At 41.7% G+C, this 24,683-nt stretch overlaps 1 protein-coding gene across 1 annotated transcript in view; it reads right to left on the bottom strand.

Annotated features, from left to right (window-relative positions):
• The window catches only part of LOC117265260 (transmembrane protein 65-like), a 58,029-nt gene extending 33,346 nt beyond the window's left edge, over positions 1–24,683 (bottom strand). Inside the window, exons 1-2 of the mRNA XM_033639650.2 lie at positions 24,544–24,683; positions 23,934–24,268 (exon numbers count right to left, since the gene is read on the bottom strand). Coding sequence (XP_033495541.1) covers positions 23,934–24,231 — 298 coding nt within the window. The 5' untranslated portion in view covers positions 24,232–24,268; positions 24,544–24,683. The remainder of the gene's footprint in view (positions 1–23,933; positions 24,269–24,543) is intronic.

Raw genomic sequence — 24,683 nt, 5'->3', positions numbered from 1 at the left:
AGCATATGTAACTTTCATAAACAGCATGTAGCTGAAAAAATTTATTGGTTTTTAATGACTTAAACTGCAGTGATTACTTACAGCATATTAAAATATGACTATGAAATTCCCACAAAGAAACTGCTTAGTAGCTGCTGCCACATATTAATGTTCTGCTGTGATATGAGCCTTATCAGCCACAATAATGGATGGTCAGTAACTGAGTTTTAGTCGAGGCATGTAACAGCTTTGAAGGATAGTCATATCTTAATGACCAGTGACAGTGAACCTGGATCGATTCACAAATGTTTTGTAACCTTGTCCTGACTTTACAAAGCAGTATCTTTGAAGCAGTATGGAAAAGGCAGTATGTTGATTCCTAACGATCTCCAATAACTGCCGGATGGATTGATCCCACAGAAATGTGAAGCAAATTAGTTATTCACTAAGGCGAGGGTGGTGGTGTCAAACCATGTGCTGTGCCCGGAGCACTGTACGTAACATAGGGCCTTTCTCAGTTCCTGTTTTCTTGTTCCTTCTGTGGTACTTTTCATGTAATCTAACCAATGAAACACACAAAGAACATGTCCTGTCTTAAACTGTAAGAAACAACCTGTTTATGCCTGGGACAAGACTGATCCCTCCAGTCTTCGTAAGAACCTTTTTTCCCATAGACATACAAGAGTTCTAATCAACTTGGCACTTTAATTGGATAGCATTTAACATTCAGGCAGACAAGAGGAATTAATTATAGGAATCACCTGCTGTAGTTTTTGATGGATATGAACACCCGAATACACTAAGCCCTCTCTGGCACAAGGTTTGGCAAACTGATATAGGTTTGTCTAAGTCTTATCGAGCCCGTACTCTACCCTGTAGCCTGACAAACAACTCTCCGGAATGTTACTACACGTCCCAGCCACGCAGACCTCTTGTCTATTTTTTTAAGCTGAAACCATATCCCTCAGTGGAAACAAAGCTTTTGTTTACTTTTATTTTACAGATAAGAAACAATAAATTGTGAAGACAATAAGGCCTCCACAAAATGGCATTATAAGTCTTGTGTGTGATCTATCCTGGCTTCATATGAGTAGAGGAAAAGTCCGCTAGCTGCTAGGCTAATTTATACAATGCAAAAAGCCACAGGCTTGTGCTAAAAACATTAGCATGATGTATTTGTGGAGAAAAGTGTCCAGCAAAAGACAAGTGCTTTGTCTGTGAATGCTGCAAGCTCTACAGAAGCCAATTTGTGTACTTGTGTTTAGGGCTGTCAGAACGAACTTTGCTATTCTAAAACAATTTGAATTATTGTAAAAATAAGCATATTCGAAGTTGGAAACTAAGGTTCGAATATTTTGAAAAAACAACAAAAAAAACGGCGCTCTACCGTGCATTAAGAGATGTTTTTTGGGGAAATACATGACTGTCAGAGAAGCCCCGTTTACAAACAGACCTACAATCCATCTCCTCTCCTCTCCTCTCCTCTTCTTAGCGGAGTGTGCCCTGCCAGCCCTGCGCTGACAGTGACAGGGCGCATCTCTTTGATCCGAAGTGACACAGCCCGTTTGCTCATGCTTCGGGGTCGTTCAATAGAGTAATTGCAAATAAATATTGTTTTAATGCATAACTATTGAAATGTTCACAAGGGCTTTCATAAATTCCTACAATGTTACGGCACTGCCGCCTTTGCAGGTTAAAAGTTAATGACAGCGACTTGAAGTGAGGAGGAGCAACACGTCTCCAGCTGCGCAGCTGTGTTGGTACCGACACCGCTGCGCTGACAAGCCGGAGACGCTCACTTTTGCATGTGATGCAAAATATTAAAATAACGTCATTATAACACAAAAAATATAAAAATGCAGTGGTAGGCCTAGGCTATAGCCTATACCAAGGGAAAAATTCGAATATTATTTGAATTTTTAACATAAAAAAACATTAAAAATTCAAATCTGATTTTGGGGGAAGATTGACAGCCCTACTTGTGTTTGGAATTGTCGCTATTAAGCCATGTTTAATGTGTGTTTTGAATCAACTAAACCTTACAGCGCTTCACAGAAAACCCATCCCCAGCTAGTGGTTTGGAGGTGTAACTTCTGAGAAACACAGACACACCACCGCCCAAGTATAAATGCTCACACTGGCGTAAGCCATGTGCATAGGCTACGGTGCAGCTCTGCGTAGAGCTGATGCACAAAAATCTGCCTTAAGCCAGTGGTTCTAAACCTTTTTCGTGTCCTGGCCCCCTAAATTGATACACATAAGATCACGGACCCTCACTGTAGGGACCTCCATTAGAAAAGATGTACATTGTTAGATATGACCAGATAAGACCAGAATTCTATAGTAGTCAACTACAGTTGAGGAAGTGAAACCCATGATCAATAGTCACTCTTAAAACTCTCATGACTCACACTGGGTGCAGGTCTATAGTGACTTACAAAGTGAAACTAAACAATTCCCCATATTTCTGGGGACCAAGTGGAACTCCCTCAAGCACTCCTGGGGGTCCCCATACCCCTGGTTGAGAACGACTAGTCTAGGCCACCATACATATGGACTGGAAAGTTAAATGTTATTATAGCAACTGGTCATCCATTAGAAATGTCTTACCTTCAGGGTTGTATTTTAACATTGGTCCTAACTAAGGTTAAATTGAAACACTAGAGCAGATCATTCCTCTCAGGGTGCATCTTCTATAATATAGTGCTGTTATAAAATGTTATACATTATTCTCATCTGTAGTTGTTAAACTTGTGACTTTTTTTTTACAAGACTAAAAAACAAAACTAGTGAAACTACTCTTCTTTTTTTCTGTTTTCCCTCACCTATTTCCCAGACAGCAGATAGCTGTACACTGTTGAACAACATGAAAGTACAGGCATGTGATCAGTTGATAAATTGTTCACATTTGTCCTATTTTTATATGACAGAAGAAATGCATTACATCATTGTGGCTCAAATCAGAACTCTGTTCCCGCTATATTTTTCCATCACTTAAAAAGTATTGGGCCAAATGAAAACGCAGCTGAGTCACCGTCTCATCACTAGTCACATGAAAAATCCCATTAACGAAAAACAGAGTCCCTTGAAGACTTTTCTCTCCCGATACTCTGGGCTTCATCCAGCTATTTATTAGAGCTGTGATAGCTGACATGGCTGTCTATTGCCCCCAGAACTCCTCTAGTATAAAGTATTGATTGCATGGTATCTTAAATCCCCCAGAGCTGCTGTCTCAAAAGAATTCAATTCCAACAGACAGGAGTGGTGAAAACATTTAATGGGCTGTGATAAGTAGCTAATCATGAGCATGATTAAATACCAAGGCAGCAATGTTTCATTCTTCTCAAACATTCTCTTATCTTGTATCTTCCTACTGCAGGATCACCCGTACAGCACACATCTGATACAGACTGTGTTTACAGATAAACAGAATATTTGGGCACTGTTCGTTGCCAAGTCAGACACAGCAATTCTCTGAAGCATTTACTACGCACAGCCAAAATGATCAAAACCTACAACAGGGCTGTTAACCATACTCAAATGTCTTTTAACAAGCCAATGATTTTAACAAGCAAACAAGGCTGTGTTTAGGCAGCATTTTGACACAAGCAAACACAAATTGACGAGGCTCATGCTGCGTTCTGAATTGCTATTTTTACTGCTTTCAGTATGTACTGCAGCTTCCCTTACGAAGTACACTCTGGTCCATGGAGTACACATACTACAATTGGACTACTTTGTTATAACATTGTGTCCTGAAATTTGACCCTCTTGCTCATACTGTTTATCCATCGCAATCCGTGGTGTGAACTTGGAGATGCAACAAAAGACCATTCACCAAGGCGGAGGTCAATCCGAAAAGCTCCTTTGTTGTTACTTTGCGATGTATGTACCGGAAATCCAGTCCCTTTTACCAGCCCAGTGTGGTAGCACATTTCAACAAATAAAGGCCTGTCTCAAATTAATGACTGGTCTGGTTGCCAAGCAGTTCATTTTTATACAAGTTCTTGGCTGTATCTTGGGTGCTAGCTACCTGATTCGATCATGCATTCCAATATAACCATAAGCACCAAAGAAGACAGTAATTCATCCAAATCTATCGGCAAGGAAGACAAAAAAATGGTCATAAAGTCAGATTATGTGTCCGTTGCTCAATTACCCTTAAGTTATTCATATTCCTTCAGTCCATATGGTTTCACTGATCAAAAGAATCAAAAGTGTTTTTCAGAAAAATGAATCCAGGTGAATATTGTTTTAGGCAGGATAAAGTGCTGTTGTGTTGATATGCCAGGTGCTGTACCCCTAGGGTGCTGTGAAACGGTTGTCGTCACTCTCTCTCTGATGTGCTGTCTGTCGGAGCCAGATCAAATAAATGATTCATAATTAATACCTTATTTGAAGCCTCATTTTTATGCAAATAATTTCCCATCTTTGCTGAGCAACAGTTTTGTGTGAAAGGAATTAAAGGTCCCATATAGATGCCTGCCCCAAATATAGATTGATTGGTTGGTTGATTGATTGTAGTCACTGTGACTTCTGTCAGCTCTCAATAAGCTCTCATCTCTCTGCGGCTCAGTCGATGTGACGTATCTTTCTCTGTGCAGAGGATTGTGGGTCAGAACAGCCAGAAAGGCATGCTAGCCTGCATACTGCAAAATGCAAATGGACGCAGTTAGACATCCTGGTACTTTGAGCACACTGCATTTGACAAATACAAAATATTTCTGGTATCCTTAAGAGTATGGTAGCATGGATACTGGAATGCACTGTAACAGTCATGAACAGCATGCTAGTGACTCTGAGGCTGTACAGCGGTGCGTTGAGCTAAATGCAGGTGTCACTGTGCTAACATGCTCACAGTGGCAATGCTAACATGCTAATGTTTACCATGTTAGCATACTTATATTTAATTGTTGGCACTAAACACTGATGGGACTGCCAGTGTTGCAGGTATCTGGTCAAAAACTAAAATATATATTTTCAAAATGCAGCTAGCATTGATTTAAGCTAGTTTTGCTCATGTGATTACTTAATTCTAAAAGTCTAATCATCTGACCATTAATGTGCTTTATCTGTATGTCTGTATGATACACTCCTATTGGTTGTCGTAACTCTCTACACCCATTTAGTTTAGTGCTATTTGGTTGGGTTTTACCCCTAAATTTTTCATTTCACTTTCTTGTTTTGTTCTCTCCTCGGCTGCTTGCTGTTCTGAAGTCAATTTGAGGAGGCAACCATTAATACTCAAATCTGCTTTGAGCTGTGATTGCTTAAAGCCAACATAAGAGTCACACTTTCCTGTCTTTGTTTTGCTGTGACAAATGGCTCATTCCGCACGTTGTCCCTCGGTGCCTGTACAGCATGAAATTGAAGAGTGAACAGTGTTTTGGAAAAAGGAGATAAGTCTGTGAAGGAACCGAAAATCCGACTTCTCTCTCAGCAAAGCTCAGTTATGATGAAAAAACCCCCGTCGGTCCATTCAGTCAATGAAAATGACAAATAGAGGCAATAAGGTTTTCTGCACATTCAGGTGCTGGTGGTGGTACAGTGGGAGAAACCAGCAGATCTGCAGGGGCAGTTTTCATCGCAGTACTGTGCAGCAGTGCGATGCAGTTTGTGTGTGTGTGTGTGTGTGTGACTGCTTCTGTTAGTGTGCTGTCTCTCGGGCTTTATCTAGCAAATGTAGACTTAGAAACATCGTTGTTTTAACCTCAGGGTTTTTATTGATTTTTGGGTAGCACACCTCCTCACAAAAAAGGGATTCTCATTATACGAGTGTGTTTGATGCAACACAGATGGTGTGTGAGTGTATAAGCAAGTATTTATCAGTTGGTTTATCTGTATCAATCTATATCATCATCATATTATCTGTATATTGAGTGTGTGCGTGTGCTGGTGCATGTGACAGCATGTGCACACGAGTTCAGCAGCAGAAGGAGCGATACAAGGCTAGAGCCATTCATCAACCGCACCGCGCTTTGCTATTCTCCTCTGATTTATGAGACGGAGAAGAACAGAGTTTCGCAGAGCACAGAATGTGGGTCAAGGCGGCAGGGGCAGTCATTAGTAAACATGAAATGGGAAAAGATTTGTGGGAGACAGACTTTTTGCTGCAGCAAGTTTTATAAATTTGAGGTTGAAATTAATTTGCTCTAGAAAGGGCGATTAGATGAAGAAAATAATTGCTGGGAATAGTTACGAAAGAACAACTTAATGGGAAGCAATCAATACACGTTAAAATTTGTTTGTATCTAACAAAGTTAGTGAGTCCACCTCTAAACACTCATTTGGAGGAAACCTATTAATTTCTGTTTTTGTGCTCCCATTTACTAACCCCTTATATGTCTAAGGAGGACTTCTAAAGGTCACATCACAACTAAAAACTCCATCTGCTGAAAGGAAAATAAAATGTTGCCAGTAAATCCAGGATTAACTAGTCACTCTATACCTGTGAGAAGAAAACGCAAAGCACTGGGGCATGACACCACACAAACTGGAGTGAAACTTAAATTTCAGCAAAGTACTTCTTTCCCCTGTGAGTTCAGTGAGTTCTACACGGCAGGTAGATAAATATATGTTCGCCCGTCTATTCCCCCTGCGCCAATTAAGGCAGCTGTGGAGGGCCTGAGTCAAAGCACAGAAACAGACAAAAAACAACCCATAAATCCTTGGAAATATCCCCCAGACAAATGGCAAGCCACGAGCGACAGGAGGAAAAGAAGAAAGAAGCCTTGTTTCCTCTCCGTCTTAAAGCCGGCACCCAGCCAGTGCGAACAAAGGACGAGATTAAAAAAAAAGATGATGAGTAAAAGAGAAATATTTTTAATTGAGCAATGGGCTGCTTAAAATAACTCAGAGAGCCTCAGGCTAAAGGCAGTTTGCAATCACTTCCTCTGCAGTATTTTGTAACACACAAAGATAAAGTTTTTGGGAGAGTATGTTTTTCACATGAATGGGTAAGCAATAATAACATGCCTTAGTAATAACACCACATTCTTATTACTAACTTTCATTCCCTGATAATTCTGGCACAGACAGACTCCACCTACATTACAGTAAGTGCTCACTACATTTTTGTTTGGAGTGGATCCAAATCCTGCAGCAGCCCTCTCGTTCACAGTAATGGCTCCCAATCCTGGCGACACATGTGAAGCGGGTTCTATCAACCATGCAGGTTAACTGCAGGTAATTGCACACACCTGGCCCCCTAGATGTCAATTAGTGATCAAATTGCCTCAGTAAAATCAAAGCCCCTGCTCACCAGTGGTACACACACAGACACATACACAGGTGTTTTCACTCAATGTGGCTAATCAGCACCTCTGTATGTATAAGTGTGTACAGACCGTCTTCCTGGTTTTCTTTTATTGTTTCTGTTTGGTGCGAAACAGCTTCACACTTTTATGGTTGGCTGAACTCTATTTGGCTGCATCAGTATGCTGCATGTTACTGTAAAAAAGCAAGGGCAGGGAAAATTGCTTAAACAATCCAACGGTGGCAGAAACTACATTGAATCTGTCTCGGTTGATAAACAGCGGCAGGTAGAGCAGCTGTGAGAAAGCTGTTTACTGAGGGCGAGGTTTACAAGGTTTAACTGCAAATCTAAACAGCTTCTGCAAAATATTTGCAATTGTTATGCTGTAAAAATTTCAGGCTGTTCTCATACACTGTTCGTGGGTCTATTGACAAACAGTAATGCACCACAGTTAATATATAACTCACACAATCATCCATCCATCCAATAACCACTTATCCTCTTGAGGGTCATGGGGGAGCTGGAGCCTATCCCAGCTGACACTGGGCAAGAGGCGGGGTACACTTTGGACAGGTTGCCAGATTATCACAGGGCTGACACATAGAGACAGACAGCCATTCACACTCACATTCACACCTACGGAAAATTTAGAGTCACCAACTAAGCTGCATGTCTTTGAACTGTGGGAGGAAGCTGTAGTACCCGGAGAAAACCCACGCTGACACGGGGAGAACATGCAAACTCCGCACAGAAGGGCTTCCTCTCACACAATCATGAGCCAGTAATTCATATATATCCCATGTAATCAGGAAGGCTACAATCATGTTACCAATGCGCTGACTGGGGTAGAGAAGGAAATGGTATAAAGGCCGAAAGTCCATGTAGGAGCCAGAATATGTATTTAACCTCTTTATTATTTGGTTAGGCCGTACAAGTTCTTTTGGTCACTTCACTTCTGGTAGTAATTGGCACAGGGATGGGTGTGGTTTCACTTTCTTTTACCTGTTCATTCACTGGCATGGCAGCTTGTAGACAAAGAGCGTGGCTCCGATATTTTCTGTTGACCGTTTAATCTCATTTTGTATTAGTTGTCTCAGTTGTTTGTTTAATAAATCATCATAAACGCATCTTTTGACACAGCTAAAAGCCTACTCAGTCTCTTAGTGGCTTTTTTCATTAATAGTAGTCACTACAGTCTGCATAAGTGGGTAAGTTGGGGTGATGGATGGGTAAAACAAACACAGGACTTTCCCCCTGGAGACCAGTGTTCGTGTCCCTTGTGAAATCAATTGAACTTTGAGTTATGTTTCCCCCGTTTCTTTTCTTTGACCTAACCTATGTAACTTTACCTGCCTCAACCTAACCTATGTAATGTGAAAAGGCCATTTGTAGGGCACTAATTTGATATCATACGAGCTGCTGTATGTGCATTTTTGTAAGATATCATTCGCAGAGTTGAATGTGAATACAGTGAATATTTCCAGGTGGTTTCAGCCATGTGAAAAATGTCTACCAGTCTCCATTTTTCACCACACTGCTGGTAAGGTAGGAACATATTGTACTGTACTTGCTGCATAAGCCAGGGACTTGGGTCAGCACATTCTGTTTTCCAAATGTGAATATTGGAAACCACACTGGTACAGCACAAACCAGGATTTCATCAGTTTAAGCACACCCACCTTTACAGGGAGTTGACCATAGCAGACTCAAAGGACAACCTGTCTAAATTCAAACCTGAAAAATGTCTAATCAGCAAAGAAAAAAGCTCTGAAAACTGATTATACGTTACACCCCCAGCATCAGCAACAGCAGGGCCAGCCAGGAAAGCAACTTAGTATTTTCCCAAGTTAGAACTGCAAGTATTAGGAAGTGGTAAATATAGGCCTTGAGAGGAAATATTCACCTTAATATCTACTGTAAAGTGCTGACTTCCTGTGGGACTGCGGTGATATCTGACTGTGTAGCAAGGTCAGTTACAAAAGCCTATGGGAGGCCCAGGTACAAACCAAGGAGAAAACAGGGAGGTATGATGTGTAGTGTGTAGTGTAGTGGTACATCTCATAGGAGTGTGAAAGGGAGGGACAGAGTGAGTGTGGGAGCGATAAGAGGAAAAAGACAGCGAAGTGAGGATACAACAGAGCAGAAGAGATGACAGAGGAAACAGTCTGGAGGTGACAAGAAGTGAGTGTGTGTTGTCTCTGGAGGTCACATTGTCCCGTGAAAAGAAAAAAGAAACAGAAAATGATCCATCCTTGTCTCTTATGCGCTCAAGATCATGACCTCATGATCGAATGGACAGGCTCACAAAAACAAACACCACCTTGAATATCAAACACGTCCTGCTGCGCATAATAATATCACCTGGGCTTCTGTGGTGCCTGTGTAATTTGATTCATGCCTTGATCCATCTGTCTACGTAAGAGCCATATGCAGTCATTTTCCTCCTCACTTTGCTATCTTCTGAATCATAAAATTTTAATTGGCACCAGATTGCAAACTGGAAGACAATGTCACATCCCGGGCTATATATATATATATATATATATATACATATATATATATATATTTTTTTTTTTTTTTTCCCGTAAGTTAAACTTGGCCTGAATGTATCTTCTTACAAAGATTCAAAACTTCTGAAAAGTGTCTTTTACTGTCCTCGCAAAAACAATATGTAAAAATACAATGTTTTTTTTAAGGTTTTGTAAGTAAGTTTTTACATGTATTAATTGCTTGTTCTTGCTAATGAGTGAACAGATTGCAATGTAACTTAAAGGGCGAGTCCATCTGCATTCTTTCCTGAGTTTTTCAAATGAAAACTCCCATTCAGTCATTAGCAAACAGTGTTGACGTAGGTTACCCTCCCACACATGCTGTCTGCTGACATTGACAGTGTAAGCATGGCCAGTAAGGCGAGTGTTAGCTGAGAAGATTTGAGCTTAGAGGTGGGAGATGGAGCTATTTTATTATTATTATCAAACCTTTATCTAAACAGGTGAAGACACATTGAGATTGAATATAATACTGCATATGTGTATTAGATGGTGGTCGGCACACAGAAGCAGACAGGAAGTACCTGGACACAGAAGCTAATGAACGTACTGCCGCAGACGCCATATTAGTTTGGTTTCGAAAGTCACATAATAACACAAACAAAAGAACTAATCAGAGGCAGCGGTAGACCAGTAATTCCTTGTGTTCTGCGAGGTAAAGAATACTGTTTCTGTCAAAGGAACTATTAACAATATGTACAAAGCTAACTGTGAAAGTGAATTAACTAACTTGAGGATGAAAAAGCACTGTGATCACTAAGGTTGGAGGTGAAGGCCACGTTGTTGTAGAATTGACAGGGAGTAAACAGATGATATACATACATTGTGCAAGTAGAGAATGATGTGAATAAACATAAATAAACATGACTAAATGTAATGGGAATAAAACTCTGACCCTTGTGCGTGAACCTGATTTCTGCCTGAGTCGCATCAAATTTCATTCAGCAGTGGTGGAGAGGACAACTCCCATGATCCCACACAATATGACATCGTAAACAAAGTCCATCTTTTACTGCTTTGATCAAGAGAACCCTAGGAGCAAAAGTGACCATGGGATTAATTCCAGATAAAGATATTTTTTCAAGGGTCACATTTTGAGCAACGACTATCAAAAACTACTGTTTGACTGTAACTAGGCACGGCTGGCCTGTCAAGATTTGGATTTCTTGACATGTTGCAGTCGTGTCCTCCAGACTCAAACAAGATTGATAGTGTGCACCTAAACAGCTTGAAATGCTGTGTCTTTTTATTTACGTGTTACAAAAATAAGAAACAAATGAGCAAAAGTGTGATGGATTACACCGCGTTTAGCTGCTCTAATATAAACTGCAAACATAACCATGCCTGGCTAACTTGCTTCCTACCTATGAGAGCTGAGAGAGTGAAGCAAAACAGAGAAGTTGCAGATCAGAATTTCCAGATGGGAAATCTTAAACAGTATAACCAGAGACTCAAAATGATCATATTTTGAGGGAATATCGTAAAATCGTATGAGTCGTAACCGTGAGAATGTGTAATTTTACAAAACACGTATTTAAACGTCTTTTTCACACCTCTACAAATCTACCAACAATCTTTTTTTTTTCTAAAGCAAGCTGACCTAGCTATGATGCTTTAAACAGGGTATGAGCATGGGTACGAGTCCATAGGCTATAAGTCCATCAGTTCGACAAGTTTGTGATAGACTACTATTACAAAATTAAACTCCAAGACAGCACAAAGTGAGTGATGCCTCTCACATTGTCATTCATATTACCAAAACAGCTATTATAGCTGATTTAGGTATAATATTAATGTTGAATGTTAAGTATTCAGAGAGAAATACTAGAAGAAAAACAACTGCAAATACAGGACAGTTTTTATGTCTTTTCCTCCAACACTGCTCTGTGTTTAATGTTATAAATACACAGAGTTGGGGTGTCGGTAGTATAGTGGATAGTGCCGGCGCCCCATGTATAGAGGCGATGCCTCGCTGCAGCGGTTGCGAGTTCGACTCTGGCTTGCAACCCTTTGCTGCATGTCGTCCCCCCACTCTCTCTGTCTCCCCATTTCACACTGTCCTGTATATTAAAGGCAAAAAAGCCCAAAAAAATAAAATCTTTAATAAAAAAATAAATAAATACACAGTGTTGTGTTCAGTGTAGAGAAAAATAGTAAAGACCATTCAAATACAGTTTCTATTTTTTATTTAGTTTATCTCTTTTATTTGTTGGCAGAGGAGGTGAGAGCAGGGTAGTGAGGTCCCTCCGGTTTTACTGAAGAGCCGGCAGACCCTTACTTCAAAGAACGCTTTTTAGGGTTGTTGTCGATCTCGGCCATCTGTTGCTCGAGATCGACAACTCTGTCCCTCAAGAGATCTCTGGTGGTTCTGCTTCAGGGCCTGTTTTTCGTCTATAGATCGAAGGGAACAGGACTTTTCTTCCTCCCACTGCCGTATCTCCTTCTTTATGTCCTCCTCTGCCTGCAGTGCATTCACCAGCCTGGTGTTTTCTTCCTGTGGTCCAGGGATGTCTCTTTCTCAAGAGCTTCCTCCGGATTAATAACTTCACAGAGAACTGCATTTCCTGTGTTCTCGCTGTCAGTTAAATACAGCTGAAGGACCTCGATCAGCGTCTCCTGTTTCACTTTTGCCCCAGCATTCAGAAATGACTGAATTTGGAGCTTTTCTTTCAGATGCTCCATCTTAGTGAGCAAAGCCACCTGCTCTCTTATGAGTTTGGCAGTCCACTCATCTCTCCCACCGCGAGCTTAGTGGCCTCTGCCGTTTTTTACCCCTGTCAGCAGACAGAAATCCTTTAATGGATCAGTGGCTGCTGCTGGCCTGGGGCAGTACCTTCATTACTGCTGTTGTCTGGGCCACAGCTACCTGTGGTTCCTCAGGGGCCACATCAAGCTTCGGTTCCTAAGGGGTCTCAACTGGCTGATGCTTTTTAGCTGCCCTCACAGGTAGGGGAATCTTGTTTTGAGCCTTTTCAGCTGGGGATACTCAGTCAGCTCAAACACCTAGCAGTAGGTCTGATTTCTCTTTTGGAGGTCAGATCCAGTAGATTTCAGCCAAGGGTTTACTGCCTGGGCTTCTCTCTTCTCCAGTTCTACTGGCTGGGCCACAGCTGCCTGTGGTTCAACTGGGGCCACAACCTGTGCTTCCTCTGGTTCCACAGCTACCTGTTTCCTCTAGGACTGCATCAGGCTGCTCACTGCAGGCAGCATCTCTGTTGTTCCACAAATTGCCTATCAGGACGATTTTGTTTTTAACCCTGTTGCTGCCTTTACTACTTTGTTTTTTTTTCACAGTTGCTTCCATATTCATAATATTCTTGATGTTCTGGTTTCTGTTTGTTTGTGTCTTGTGACTGTTTATCGACTGCTGGTAGCTGCCTGGAGGCTGGTGTTGCCTGAATGCAGGTGACAGATGTGTTAATAAAAATGCAGTGCAGTGAAGGTACAGAGATTTCACGCTCAAGACGTATTAAACGTTGACAGAGTCTCTCTCTCCTCCTTATGTGCATAATGAACAACTAAATAAATAAATAACAATGTCAGCAATTTGCAGTATTATATTCATTTGATAGGTCATGGAAAATGATATCTTAAACTCCCTCCCACCACAGAGAATTTGAATAGTCTCAAGCTACAGTGGTTTTACTTGAAACTTTTGTACCTGTGCTATAATTGTGTGGCCTGTGCTACAAAACTTTCAACCTCTGTAGCACCAAAGCTATGTGCAAAAAAATGTTAACATACAGCTCTGCTATTTATTTTAGACATTTTATCATTGACTTGCTTTGCAGATGTGTACTTTCAAACAGTGACAGAAACACTGTCTTTGCATTTTATTTTGATCACAGTCTTTTTAAATGGAAGTGCTTGTGACGTCTCACATATAGCTTTGACTTACAACTGAACATTTAACTGAATGGAAAACAGGCTGTTCTCATGCAGTTTGTACGCTTTCCTATGAAAAGTAATGCACCAAAATTTGTACATTTCCTACACAACAAGCCGGTAATTAGTTTATAACCCATGTATTTGGAAAGACTGCGATCATGTGACTAATGCACTGATGAAAGCTCAGAAAGTTAAGAATAAAGAAGTTGCTGAAGGATGCAGGTTGGGGTGGTGAATGGGTCACAAAATACAGGACTTCTCCCAGGAGACCTTTGTTTGGAACAATGTAAACTTTGAGTGATTTTAAGGTACATCATCATCGTGATTCTAACCACAGTAACTTGCCTAAACCTAACCTCTGTAACCTTATGCTAAGTACGTGCCATCATTCGTGGGGCGCTAATTCGTAGGATATTACACAAACTGTTGTGTATGCATTTTCATAGGATATACGAATTGTTTTATGGGGAAATAGAGAGATATATATTGTGTAATGCCATTTAGCCTAAAAATACAATATGATCTTTGGTCCATACTGCCCGACCTTACCTACAGTAGTAACCTAACCTGAAGTTACTGCAAAGGCCAGGGAGCATTTTATTAGCAATGGTATGATATATGTAGCCATTAAATACATAATGTAAGATCCTTCTGACAAAGATCTTGTTTTAAAACTGTCAGAGATAGGTTTTAAATCAATTCGTGGGGCTTATCAGCTAGATACAGCTACTAAAATCTGCTGCTGATAGCTGACATTTCAGCTGGCACAATTAACAGTTGCTATGTAGAAACTGGAAATCTCACTGTCTAATAGTAATCAAGAGGACACTGGGCTTAACAAACTGTCAGTTTTGGTCAAGTGTATGACTAATCAATCAAATAATATCCTTTAAAGGAAAAAGACTCACTCATCATCATCGACATCTGCTCATATTTTTTCCAGCATCAGCTACAGCAGTTATAATTTAACCTAAATCTTTTGTAGGGTCACAAGCCAAATAAGTTCAGCACCCACAGCAATTTGGAAAAGTTTCCAATGTAAAACCGCTCAGGCTGAAATCTCCTCGGCACGCTGAGACTGATTAGTTATTAATGGCTGCTGCTCTGTGGTTGGCAGCAAACTGCACTCAATAAATACACACAGCGTGTTTACACTCTGTGTGATGAATGGTGTGTTTTATTACCAGACAAATGTCACAGCAACAGCTTCCACTGGGCAGCAACAGAACGGACTGTCTGGCATGTTATTAACTCTAATTCAGTGGGAATCACTGTTGCTTTTTGCAAATGCTCAACAGTGCTGATGCCTCAACTTTTTTTAAAAAAATTCTGACTGAAGAGAGTCACTTGTGTTTGTGCGTGGGTCACAGCAGGGTAAATGTCACCGTGGAGTGACATTATGCAGCAGTGTGTGTGAATTAGCATGACAATAAGACAGCATGAGCTGATGCAGAATGAAGAAATGAAAATGGGCTTTCGAAGGTTATATAATCTGAAAGGTGCTGAGAGAGGATATAGCTTCCTCTTTCAACATAAAAGGTGGAGTATAATATCACCAGGCACTATGAAAGCAATGCATTCAGCACGGAAAATATAAGGGCCTCCCCTCGAAACAGACAAACCGGAGGAAAGAAGATGGAAGCTTTGATCATGGATTCATTATACCTGCTGAATCTGGTCATTGTTCAAAGGGAAAGGGTGATGAAGAAGGATTCAAAACTTTAAGACAAATGTAAGACAGGTTGTTTGATGAAAATGAAAGGCAGAACAGGTTTGTTTATGCCCCTAAGATTTTGTGCTGCAGCCTCCAGGGGTCACCGAGGTGAAAAAAAAAACAAGTCGTAGAGAACATCCAGACATCCTCCGTCCTCTCGCTGCTATTTCTCCTTTCTTTTTGCATCTCCAATTAACTTTCCCTCACCAGTGCCTCGGCTCTTCCATCCTCCGAGCCATGACGGGGAAATTCTTCTATCTCGTCTCCTCTCACATTTTTGTTTTTCACTAGCAGGCCTGTGGGAACACCACATTAGCGTAGTGGATGTTGCTGAATCACCCAGTAACTGCTGATCACAGATGGAACGGAAGGATCTCTGGTTGCTTATTCGTTCATGTATCTGCTGCATCTCTTCTCCTTCTACTCAAAATCTTGTCTTAATTTCTCTCTACAAAGTGACGACATTAATCCTCAGGCTAATTGTATCATTTAAACTAATATTTTAACTACCATTCTCATCACAGTCCCATTCTCCATGGTTGATTTCAAACATTTGGTTTGAAAATAACAATCTTAGTATATTAATTTGATGTAATTTGGTTTACTGAGTAAATCTGAAGATAATATTTCATCATCATAGTTACAATAAGGCCTTTTTATTTCCATAATCATGTCTTAGTTTGATCTGAATATCACAGTTCCAGGAGTAGATGGTCTAATTCAAATAGTAGTAGTAGTATCTAATTCAAATATTTATTATTTTGTAATCACTCTGTACATTTACATGACATTGGAAAGTCAATTTATTGTGTTAGTCCAACTAAAACCAAACTTTTAAAATACACGTAAACATGTTAGTCTGACTGAAATCGTACAAATGAATTTCTCAAAGTTGGACTAGCACACACAGATAATGTGATTGGGAGTATGCAATCAACCAAACTGGCCTAGGTGCTCTGCGCATGCTCCACAGTTTCCGCCCCAGGCCTTAACCCCGAGGTTAAATAGCATTAAATGCGTAACAGAAGAGGAAACCGGTAACAGCATGCTGAAATCTATAGAGCTGTGAATTTTTGGATGACCAAGGAGACACAGTTCATGCTGTGTCAGCTCAGCTAAAGTTCAATCGGGGAGATTTTCTTTGTGCTCACCAATTCACAATTCTCTCCCTCCCATTCCCACCGCTTTATCTTATCAGCTGGCTATGGGCTTTCACTCCTCTGGTTATTCAATCAAACTTCACGACGATCTCTATCAGTCAATCAGGATACTACTGCAAAATTTTAAATCTGCTCTCTCTTCTGCTGCTGTCAGCCGTCATTTTAGGCAGAATCACCGCGCCCTCCTCCATCCTGTTGACCTCCAGCCATCATATCCAGCGTCCAGGACAAGCTTAACAAAGGCTCATTCCTCTACTCATCCCGATCATCAGCACTTCTCCATCTTCTTCTCATCTCATCTTCACCGCCTCTACCACCACCAGGGTCTAGACTCCGGGGGAGTTCCCTATTCGACTATGGATACATCATTCCTTAAATCATATTATCTCTATGGGGTCTAATCACCAAAGACTTTCCATATTTTCATTCTTATGTACACATGTTAAGAAATATTCTTTTTACTATAAAGATAAGTCTCTCCTGATTGTAATATTTTAAAAAACATGGATGGGAGTTTGCAATATGTCACTGGAATAAGGCCCTACAGTAACAAGTTTTAATCGCCACCTATCATAGTGAAGCTGGCACATACTTTGGTCGATAAATTCCCCTCCCATGCTTGAACACTGGGACAAGGACAGTAGTCCAATTATATGACTTAGGTGAGCTATAACCATAGCTCGACTTAACTGTGCATGTAAACACAGCGTCTGACATCTCAAACATGACAATGAGCCATTAAGATCCACACTTTAACTGTGCTGTAGGGCACAAATGTTTTCAGCTGTGCTTTTGTTCAGAGGGTGAGTTTTATTCTCTCAACTGTCATAACATAAATCACAAAACATCCCTGATGGGTATTCTCTTCATTGTCTTTAATAATAACCTGAAACTTTGTTGATATCATGAGCTCATTTTTGTTCTGTCTGGCTTTGTGGCTTGAGTCAAACAAACTAAAAAGTATTGAGCAAATTGTCCTGAAAGAACGAAATTGGTATTGATGTTCTCATGAAACATGTCTGAGTAGCTCTGCACCAATCGTAGTTATGAAGGCTCCCTCACAGTTTTTACTTCTCTCCCTATCATCCTTTTCTCTTCCTGTCTGTCCTCTCTGCCCTCATCCACTCTGAGTGTCTGCACTCCCACCTCACCTTGCTTTCCTCAACTTCTCTCATCTTAGTTCTCTGAGAACGGGTCATTTCAAAACAGTACAAGAGGTCTGAAATGTACCTCAAATAACAGAACAGGGGAACGTACTTGTGTACGACCTTCTCTAGAACTTGCGTCTTTCTAACCCTTTCCCTTGTCTACGCTCAAACAAACCATTCCTTGGAAGTATCTTGGCTGTAAGTCTCTGTGTCTAAAATGCTTAGCGGATATTTGTCTTAAAGATACAGTTTTAGAAGTAAAAAAAACATATTTTTTTTAAATTGGGCATGGAAACTGGCAAAGGCAAAAGAAACATCAGTTTGCCTCACATTGTACTGACTTGGCAACATTCATCTGTTTCACCAAAAAATGTAAACACAAAAGTTGTGTTTGACATTAATAAAGAAGACCCAAAGTGAAGCTGACCCCAGACTGTACCATCACTTCTAAAGAATGCTGAGTGAAGTTTTCAGCTCTGAAAAGGCATATTAACAAAGCCTTCCCATATCCACTCTCTGATCCAATACCCCCTTTTCCAGCACACTCTGCTACGAACAATGAATCAGATGTGGAGGGGGTTGTTTGGTATCTATCTATCTATCTATCTATCTATCTATCCATCCACTTTCAATGGTTTATCCAGAGTCAGGTCATGGGGACAGCAGGCTGACCAAAGTATTCCATATGTCCCTCTCCCCAGCAACGCTTTCCAGCTCCTCCTGGGGGACCCCGAGGCGTTCCTAGGCCAGATAAGATATGTAATCCCTCCAGTGTGTTCTGGGTCTACTCCGGGGCCTCCTACTGGTTTGACGTGCCCTGAACACCTCTAACGGGAGGCGCCCAGGAGGCTTCCTGATCAGATGCCTGAACCACCTCAACTGATCCCTTTCAACGCAAAGGAGCAGTGGCTCTACTCCGACTTCCCTCTGAATGTCTGAGCTCCTTACCCTATCTCTAAGGCTGAGCCCAGCCACCCCATGGAGGACACTCATTTCGGCTGCTTGTATCTGCGACCTCATTCTTTCGGTATGTACCCAGAGCTCATGACCATAGGTGAGGGTTGGGACATAGATGGACCAGTAAATTGAAAACTTTGCCTTCCTGCTCAGCTCTCTCTTCACCATGACGGTCCAGGACAGCACCCGTATCACTGCAGATGCTGCACCAAACCGCCGATCCATCTTACACTCCATCCTACCCTCACTCATGAAAAAGACCCCGAGATACTTGAAATCCCTCGCTCGGAGCAATCGACCGATTTCTGGCAGAGAACCATGGTCTTAGACTTAGAGGTGCTGACTCTCATCCCAACCACTTCACACTCGGCTGCAAACCGCCCCAGTAAATGCCGGCAGTCACAGTGTGATGAAGCCAACAGAACCACATCATCTGCAAAAAACAGAGATGCAATTCTGAGGTCACCAAATCAGACATCAGACCTCAGACCAATAACCAAATGTTTACCAAAACAAATGGTAAATGGACTTGCATTTCTTTCGTCTTTCAACTACTCAAAGTGCTTTTACACCACATGTCACATTCACCCACTCACGCACACATTTATACACTGCTGGCTGAGGCTGCCATAGGAGGTGCCACCTGCTCATGAGTTAAACATTCACATGCACTCACAAACCGATGGCACAGCCACCTAGGACAATTCTGGGTTCAGTATCTTGCCCAAGGGTACTTTGGCACGCAGATTCAAAGAGCTGGGGATTTAACTGAACTTCCTCCAGAGGCACAGCTGCCCAACAATACACTGGCAAAAAAATAGAGTAGCAAGTAAACTGACTGATTGTCCAGGCAGGCATCTTATCACAGCACATGTATAAATCTAAGACCACAATACAGAATAAAGATGAATTCTTTCAGTAAACATAGCTACAGCCAGCATGGACACACTGCAGTAGACTCCATTAACCCCGAGGACTGCCCAGTACAAAGAAATGTCAGCATATCCAACCACAGGCAGACATCCAGCTTTCTCACCATGCGCCCAACCTCCGTGTAAACCCCAGGAAAATAAGGGCCCTGCTTCAGGTGTCATGCAGCCTCTGGGTGGAATGATGATGGATGCTGATAAGCACCCATCTAAAAAAATCAATCTCTGAGCTGCCAAGTCGGTGAAACACTGTGTCGACCAGTCCAGCAACCACTGATTCAGCTCCTCTGCAGCCCTGCACATACAGTAGGTAAGACAATCCCTGAGGGGGTTTATAGCGTGAAGGTGAGGATGTCAGTGAGCTCCAGCCAGGCAGGCCCCATAGGAGAGAGCAGAGGGAAGCAGCTGTCCTCTGCATACAGTCACCTCAGTGCACTAGCTCACATTATCTCTTTGCATGAAGAATGTGTGGTGGATTTTCCTAAATAAACCTAGCAATGTCAATCCATTTATATCCATGTCACTCTATGCCTAATGGATTTCAGTGGTCTTAGAGGTCTGAAATTATGGTTTTCTACTGACTATGTGCAGCTTGTTCCAGTGGCCCAATCTGAGCACAATCCTTTGCATTTGCAGCCTTAGTGTATGATATAAAACCCTCCATCATGAGTGTCATGAGGGATTTGCTGCTATTTACTCAATGCTGATATTGCACGGGGAGAAGGCTCGCAGCATGTGGATCATCAGCCACATCCGACAGGAAAATAATGATGTCCTATTAGGAGCGTAGAGCATGGAGAATCTTATTGAAATGCCTTGTAATGAGGGGTTGGGCAGTTTCTACAATTCCCTCTGTCCCCAGAGTCTGGATACAGAGTGGGAATGAAGAAGGGAGAGGTACTTCAAATCAGGCGATTGATTTTTTTCCTCCTCCTCAAAACAAGTTAATATCCTCTGTGCAATGGGGAAACAATTTTGTTGGAATCGAACAGGATCTAATATTATTGTGCTGTAATTATCACTAAAGGTGTGAGCACAATAACATATGATGGACTTGTCAATACAACAGCACTGTTTGTCTGTTTAGCAATATCACTGTGAGATGACTGTCAGGCTTAACAATCCTCGCCATTGTCTTTACTGCCACTGTAATCACCACTTTCAGCATTACAATCACTGTTAAAATTACTACTATAACCACCAAGGTTACTGCCAGTCTGCAGAAGCATCACTCGCCTGTCTGTGTTAGTGTAGCGCAGAGAAGTGACTGACTGTTCTGACCTGATCAATCATGTAAAGAATCAATACCATCCTGCTATAGCTGACAGCAGCATGCCTCCTCATTCCCCAGTTATATTTATGTTTCTGGTGCAGGATCATATAGAGTGAGTAATGACACCAGTAAATAGAAAAATAATGCAACATTTGCTTTTTTCCTCCTGAAAAACTTTCTCTGAGGTAAAAAGTTAAAAAGCAGAACAACTGAACCAAACAGATGCAACTTTTCAAGCCACACTGTCAAAGGCATGCTTATATTAACAATGACAGTCTGCACTGTGATTTGTGTATGTTGTTGCTAAATGTTAAATTCAGAGCCTATGAGAAGGAACAGTACACACAGGACACTATTCACAGCAACTGATGCATGTACGCGCAAAATTCAGCAGCTGGATGCTATATGACTTAAAGGTCCAGTATGAAGGATTTAAGGGCATATGCACCTTCCCAGAAATGTAACTATGCGTAACGGTGATGCAGAACTGCTGTCTGAAACCATTTCCCTCAGTGGAAATGGAGCTTTTATTTACTTGAATTTCAGATAAGAATCAATAAAATGTGACGACAATAAAACCTCCACAAAATAGCATTTTCAGTCTTGTGTGTGATTTATCCTGGCTTCATACGAGTAGAGGAAATCTCTACTTGTCGCTAGGTGAAATTCTACAATGTACAATGCCATAGGCTTGTGCTAATAATGTTAGTATGTTACATGTGTTTGGAAAACGTGTTTAGTATAAGACAGTTGTTTTTGTCGGTGAACCTTGTGAGTTGTAATGGAGTAGAATTTTGTAACGTTACCTTTGTTAAATGCTGCTGTTGTCCCTGGCTTCATATGAGTAGAGGAAAAGTCCGCTAGCTGCTAGGCTAATTTATACAATGTAAAATGCCATAGGTTTGTGCTAATAACATTAGCATGTTGCATTTGTGGGGAAAATGTGTCTAGCTAAAGACAAGTGTTTTGTCTGTGAATGCTGCAAGTTATAGTGAAGCTGATTTGTGTACTTGTGTTTGAAATTGTCTCTATTAAAAAGATAGTGCACCCCAAAATGAAAATTCAGCCATTATCTATTCACCCATATGCAGAGGGAGGCTCAGGTGAAGTTTTAGAGTCCTCACATTTCCAAACAACTTTTTATGTCGGGGCTTCAGGACACCTGGATCACTACGGACGAGCAGTGTGTAGATATTTTGTGGTTTCAATTATGTGTTTTTGGACGTTTTAATCTGGGGCGCCATCAGCCTGCATTAGGTGGAGTTGTGTTGCTACCTCCTCTCCCCTTGGATCTCCGCAAGGGATGTGAGGACTCTAAAACTTCAACTGAGCCTCCCTTGGCATATGGGTGTGTAGATAATGGGTGAATTTTCATTCTTGGGTGCACTATCCCTTTAAAGGAGCCAGGTGTACTGTGCACTGAGTCAAGCTAGTGAACTACCAAGAAAGTACATCTAAAATAAGAGCATTAGCTTCACATTGCTGGTGCAAAGGAATTGAGAGACTTCAAATCTTCTGAGGTCAGAGATATCTAAAGCTTCCCTACAGGGAGTCCCACGTGAATCATTTATCCATCATGAGACACTACAGTAAACAAAGCTCCACTGAAAACTCTTTCACTCCACTGCAGCCCTGCAGGTACACAGTAACAGTACTTAATCTTGTATCCACAATTCTAGGCCTCAGTGCAGTGGCTCTGATATTTTTTATCAATGTCTTCTGTGACAAAGTGAAAAGAGTATTGATCAAGTTTCCCAGCTATTTTTCAATAACTCTAGATCTGCATTGTTCGTTTAAATCCAGTATCCAATAATGTGGCGGGGAGGAAACACCAAGCCATTAGACAAAAAAAAAGATGAGGATCTATTTTTAAGGCTTTATAGCTGGAGAGAAATATAGAGGGTGACAGGAGCTCAGAGCAGCATACTCCTCGAGAGAGAACCTCGTGTACTGCCGAGCATCTTCATCATCACTCATGTCTCCCTGCGTTCCCTCTTTTTATTCGCTTCAGTCGAGGTATTGATCGACCCACTTCCTTTTTTTTCGCTGTGTCTGTGGGACAGCCACCGTGCTCCTCCTATAATATCATAACTTCATTCTTATGTTTTGTGAAAAACAATTAATGCCTCACTTTGGGATGTAATCTGATGCTGTATTTAAACATCATCTGAAAGGCACAACTACAGGCTGAGGTGCTGAGGGATACCCAAATGGTCCAGCCACGGGGTCAGATTTCTCCTTAGTCATTAGATCAAGGTCCACACAGTTTAATACATTGAGTGCCATACTTCCATTTGGCCATGTCATCGAGTTAGTTTGCTGTCTTGGCTAAGTAGCTTTCCTCACTCTACAGAAGGAAGGGGCATTTCAAAATAAAAGCTCTGTGCCAGAAATTCACTGTACTGTACTGACATGTTTGCAAGCCACTTATGGACCATGAATCACCAGTTGGGAACCACTGCTGTAATCTCCTACTGAAACAGTGTGTGAGTGATGCTTGTGGGAATAAAAGTTACAGTTATGGTGTGATGCTGTATTGATCCTTGCCAATAGACCTTCTTCTCAGGGAGGTCAAAGGTCAGAGATCAGGGTCAGCTGCAAAATGGCACACAGGGGTTAGCTGTCCCTCGTGGAACTGTATACGATCTTATAGAAAAACTAGACTTTAATAAGAGTCTTCCAGCTGCAACCTACAATTTTTTACGACTTCCATTACCCACCAGGATGTTACCTACATTTTACTCTCAATCACACTAGTGTACTTCATCATAATACAGCCTGGAGCTGCTTGTGTCAGTGATGAGTACGCTGATAGATGAGCATCTGACCACAGACTTAATTGCTTATGGTGTCCACTATGACCTACTGTTGATGATGGACGATGCAAAAACAATTGTGATCAGTTATTAAGTATCTAATAAAGCATGTTCTGATAAAGAATAGGAGGTGACCTGCTATGTTATATATATATATTGAAGATTATTTATTACTTGTATGGCTTAAAAATTCAAAAGGATCCCTGATCTGTATTTTAATTGGTTTTCCAACTGTAAATATATTTCCATGTCGCCCATCACCTACCTTGAGCTATGGCTATGGACTCGAACCTGTGCAGCTCTCTCAGCAGACAGGTCCTCTCAGACGGATGGAGAGTATAAATAAACTCCTTGGCTCCCCGGGGAGAGTTGAGGGGCTCCACGGGCTCCTTCAGCGGGTGTGTGCCCAGGTTACACCGCTGCACCATCATGGACATGGGAGGCTCCGAAGCGAACCGCGCCACGGCGGGTGTTTGCTGCTTGCTGAGTCCGGCTGTGGCCAACCCAGTCCCGGCTCTCAGAGAGAGGGCGGGCCGAAAGACTCTCCGCAGGCAGGGCAGCATCGCTGGGATGGGGGGGTTGAGCAATGCGCCGGGGGACCTGATGGAGGACAGTGGACGATACAGCAGGCCTGGTTATATCATCCAGATTATAATAACAATAATTTGATCGCTGCAAGGATCGCATGATAACACACTACACATCCATAACGTGGAGCAGCGTGGGTTATTTCAGGGCAAACACGGGCCTGACAACAACAATAACATGTTATCTAACAAACATTTTCATCCAAGCCTCCTATGTGACACATAAAGCAGGAAAACACGCGGCAGCTGCCCCAAAAATCAAACTGTAACTTGTCTTATCGGACGCACCTCAGTCGATGCTCCGCTGTCCCGTCCAACAACCTCCACAAGAAGAAACCCTGGATATACAGCAGCAGCTCCGGCGGATTTCCGATTCACCAGCGGGGAGATGGTGGAGATATCCGCGCGCAAACGTCAGACACCTAACT

Source organism: Epinephelus lanceolatus, chromosome 10 (genome assembly GCF_041903045.1).
Source record: "Epinephelus lanceolatus isolate andai-2023 chromosome 10, ASM4190304v1, whole genome shotgun sequence".
Lineage (NCBI taxonomy): Eukaryota > Metazoa > Chordata > Actinopteri > Perciformes > Serranidae > Epinephelus > Epinephelus lanceolatus.
This window is presented reverse-complemented; position numbering and strand designations above follow the sequence as displayed.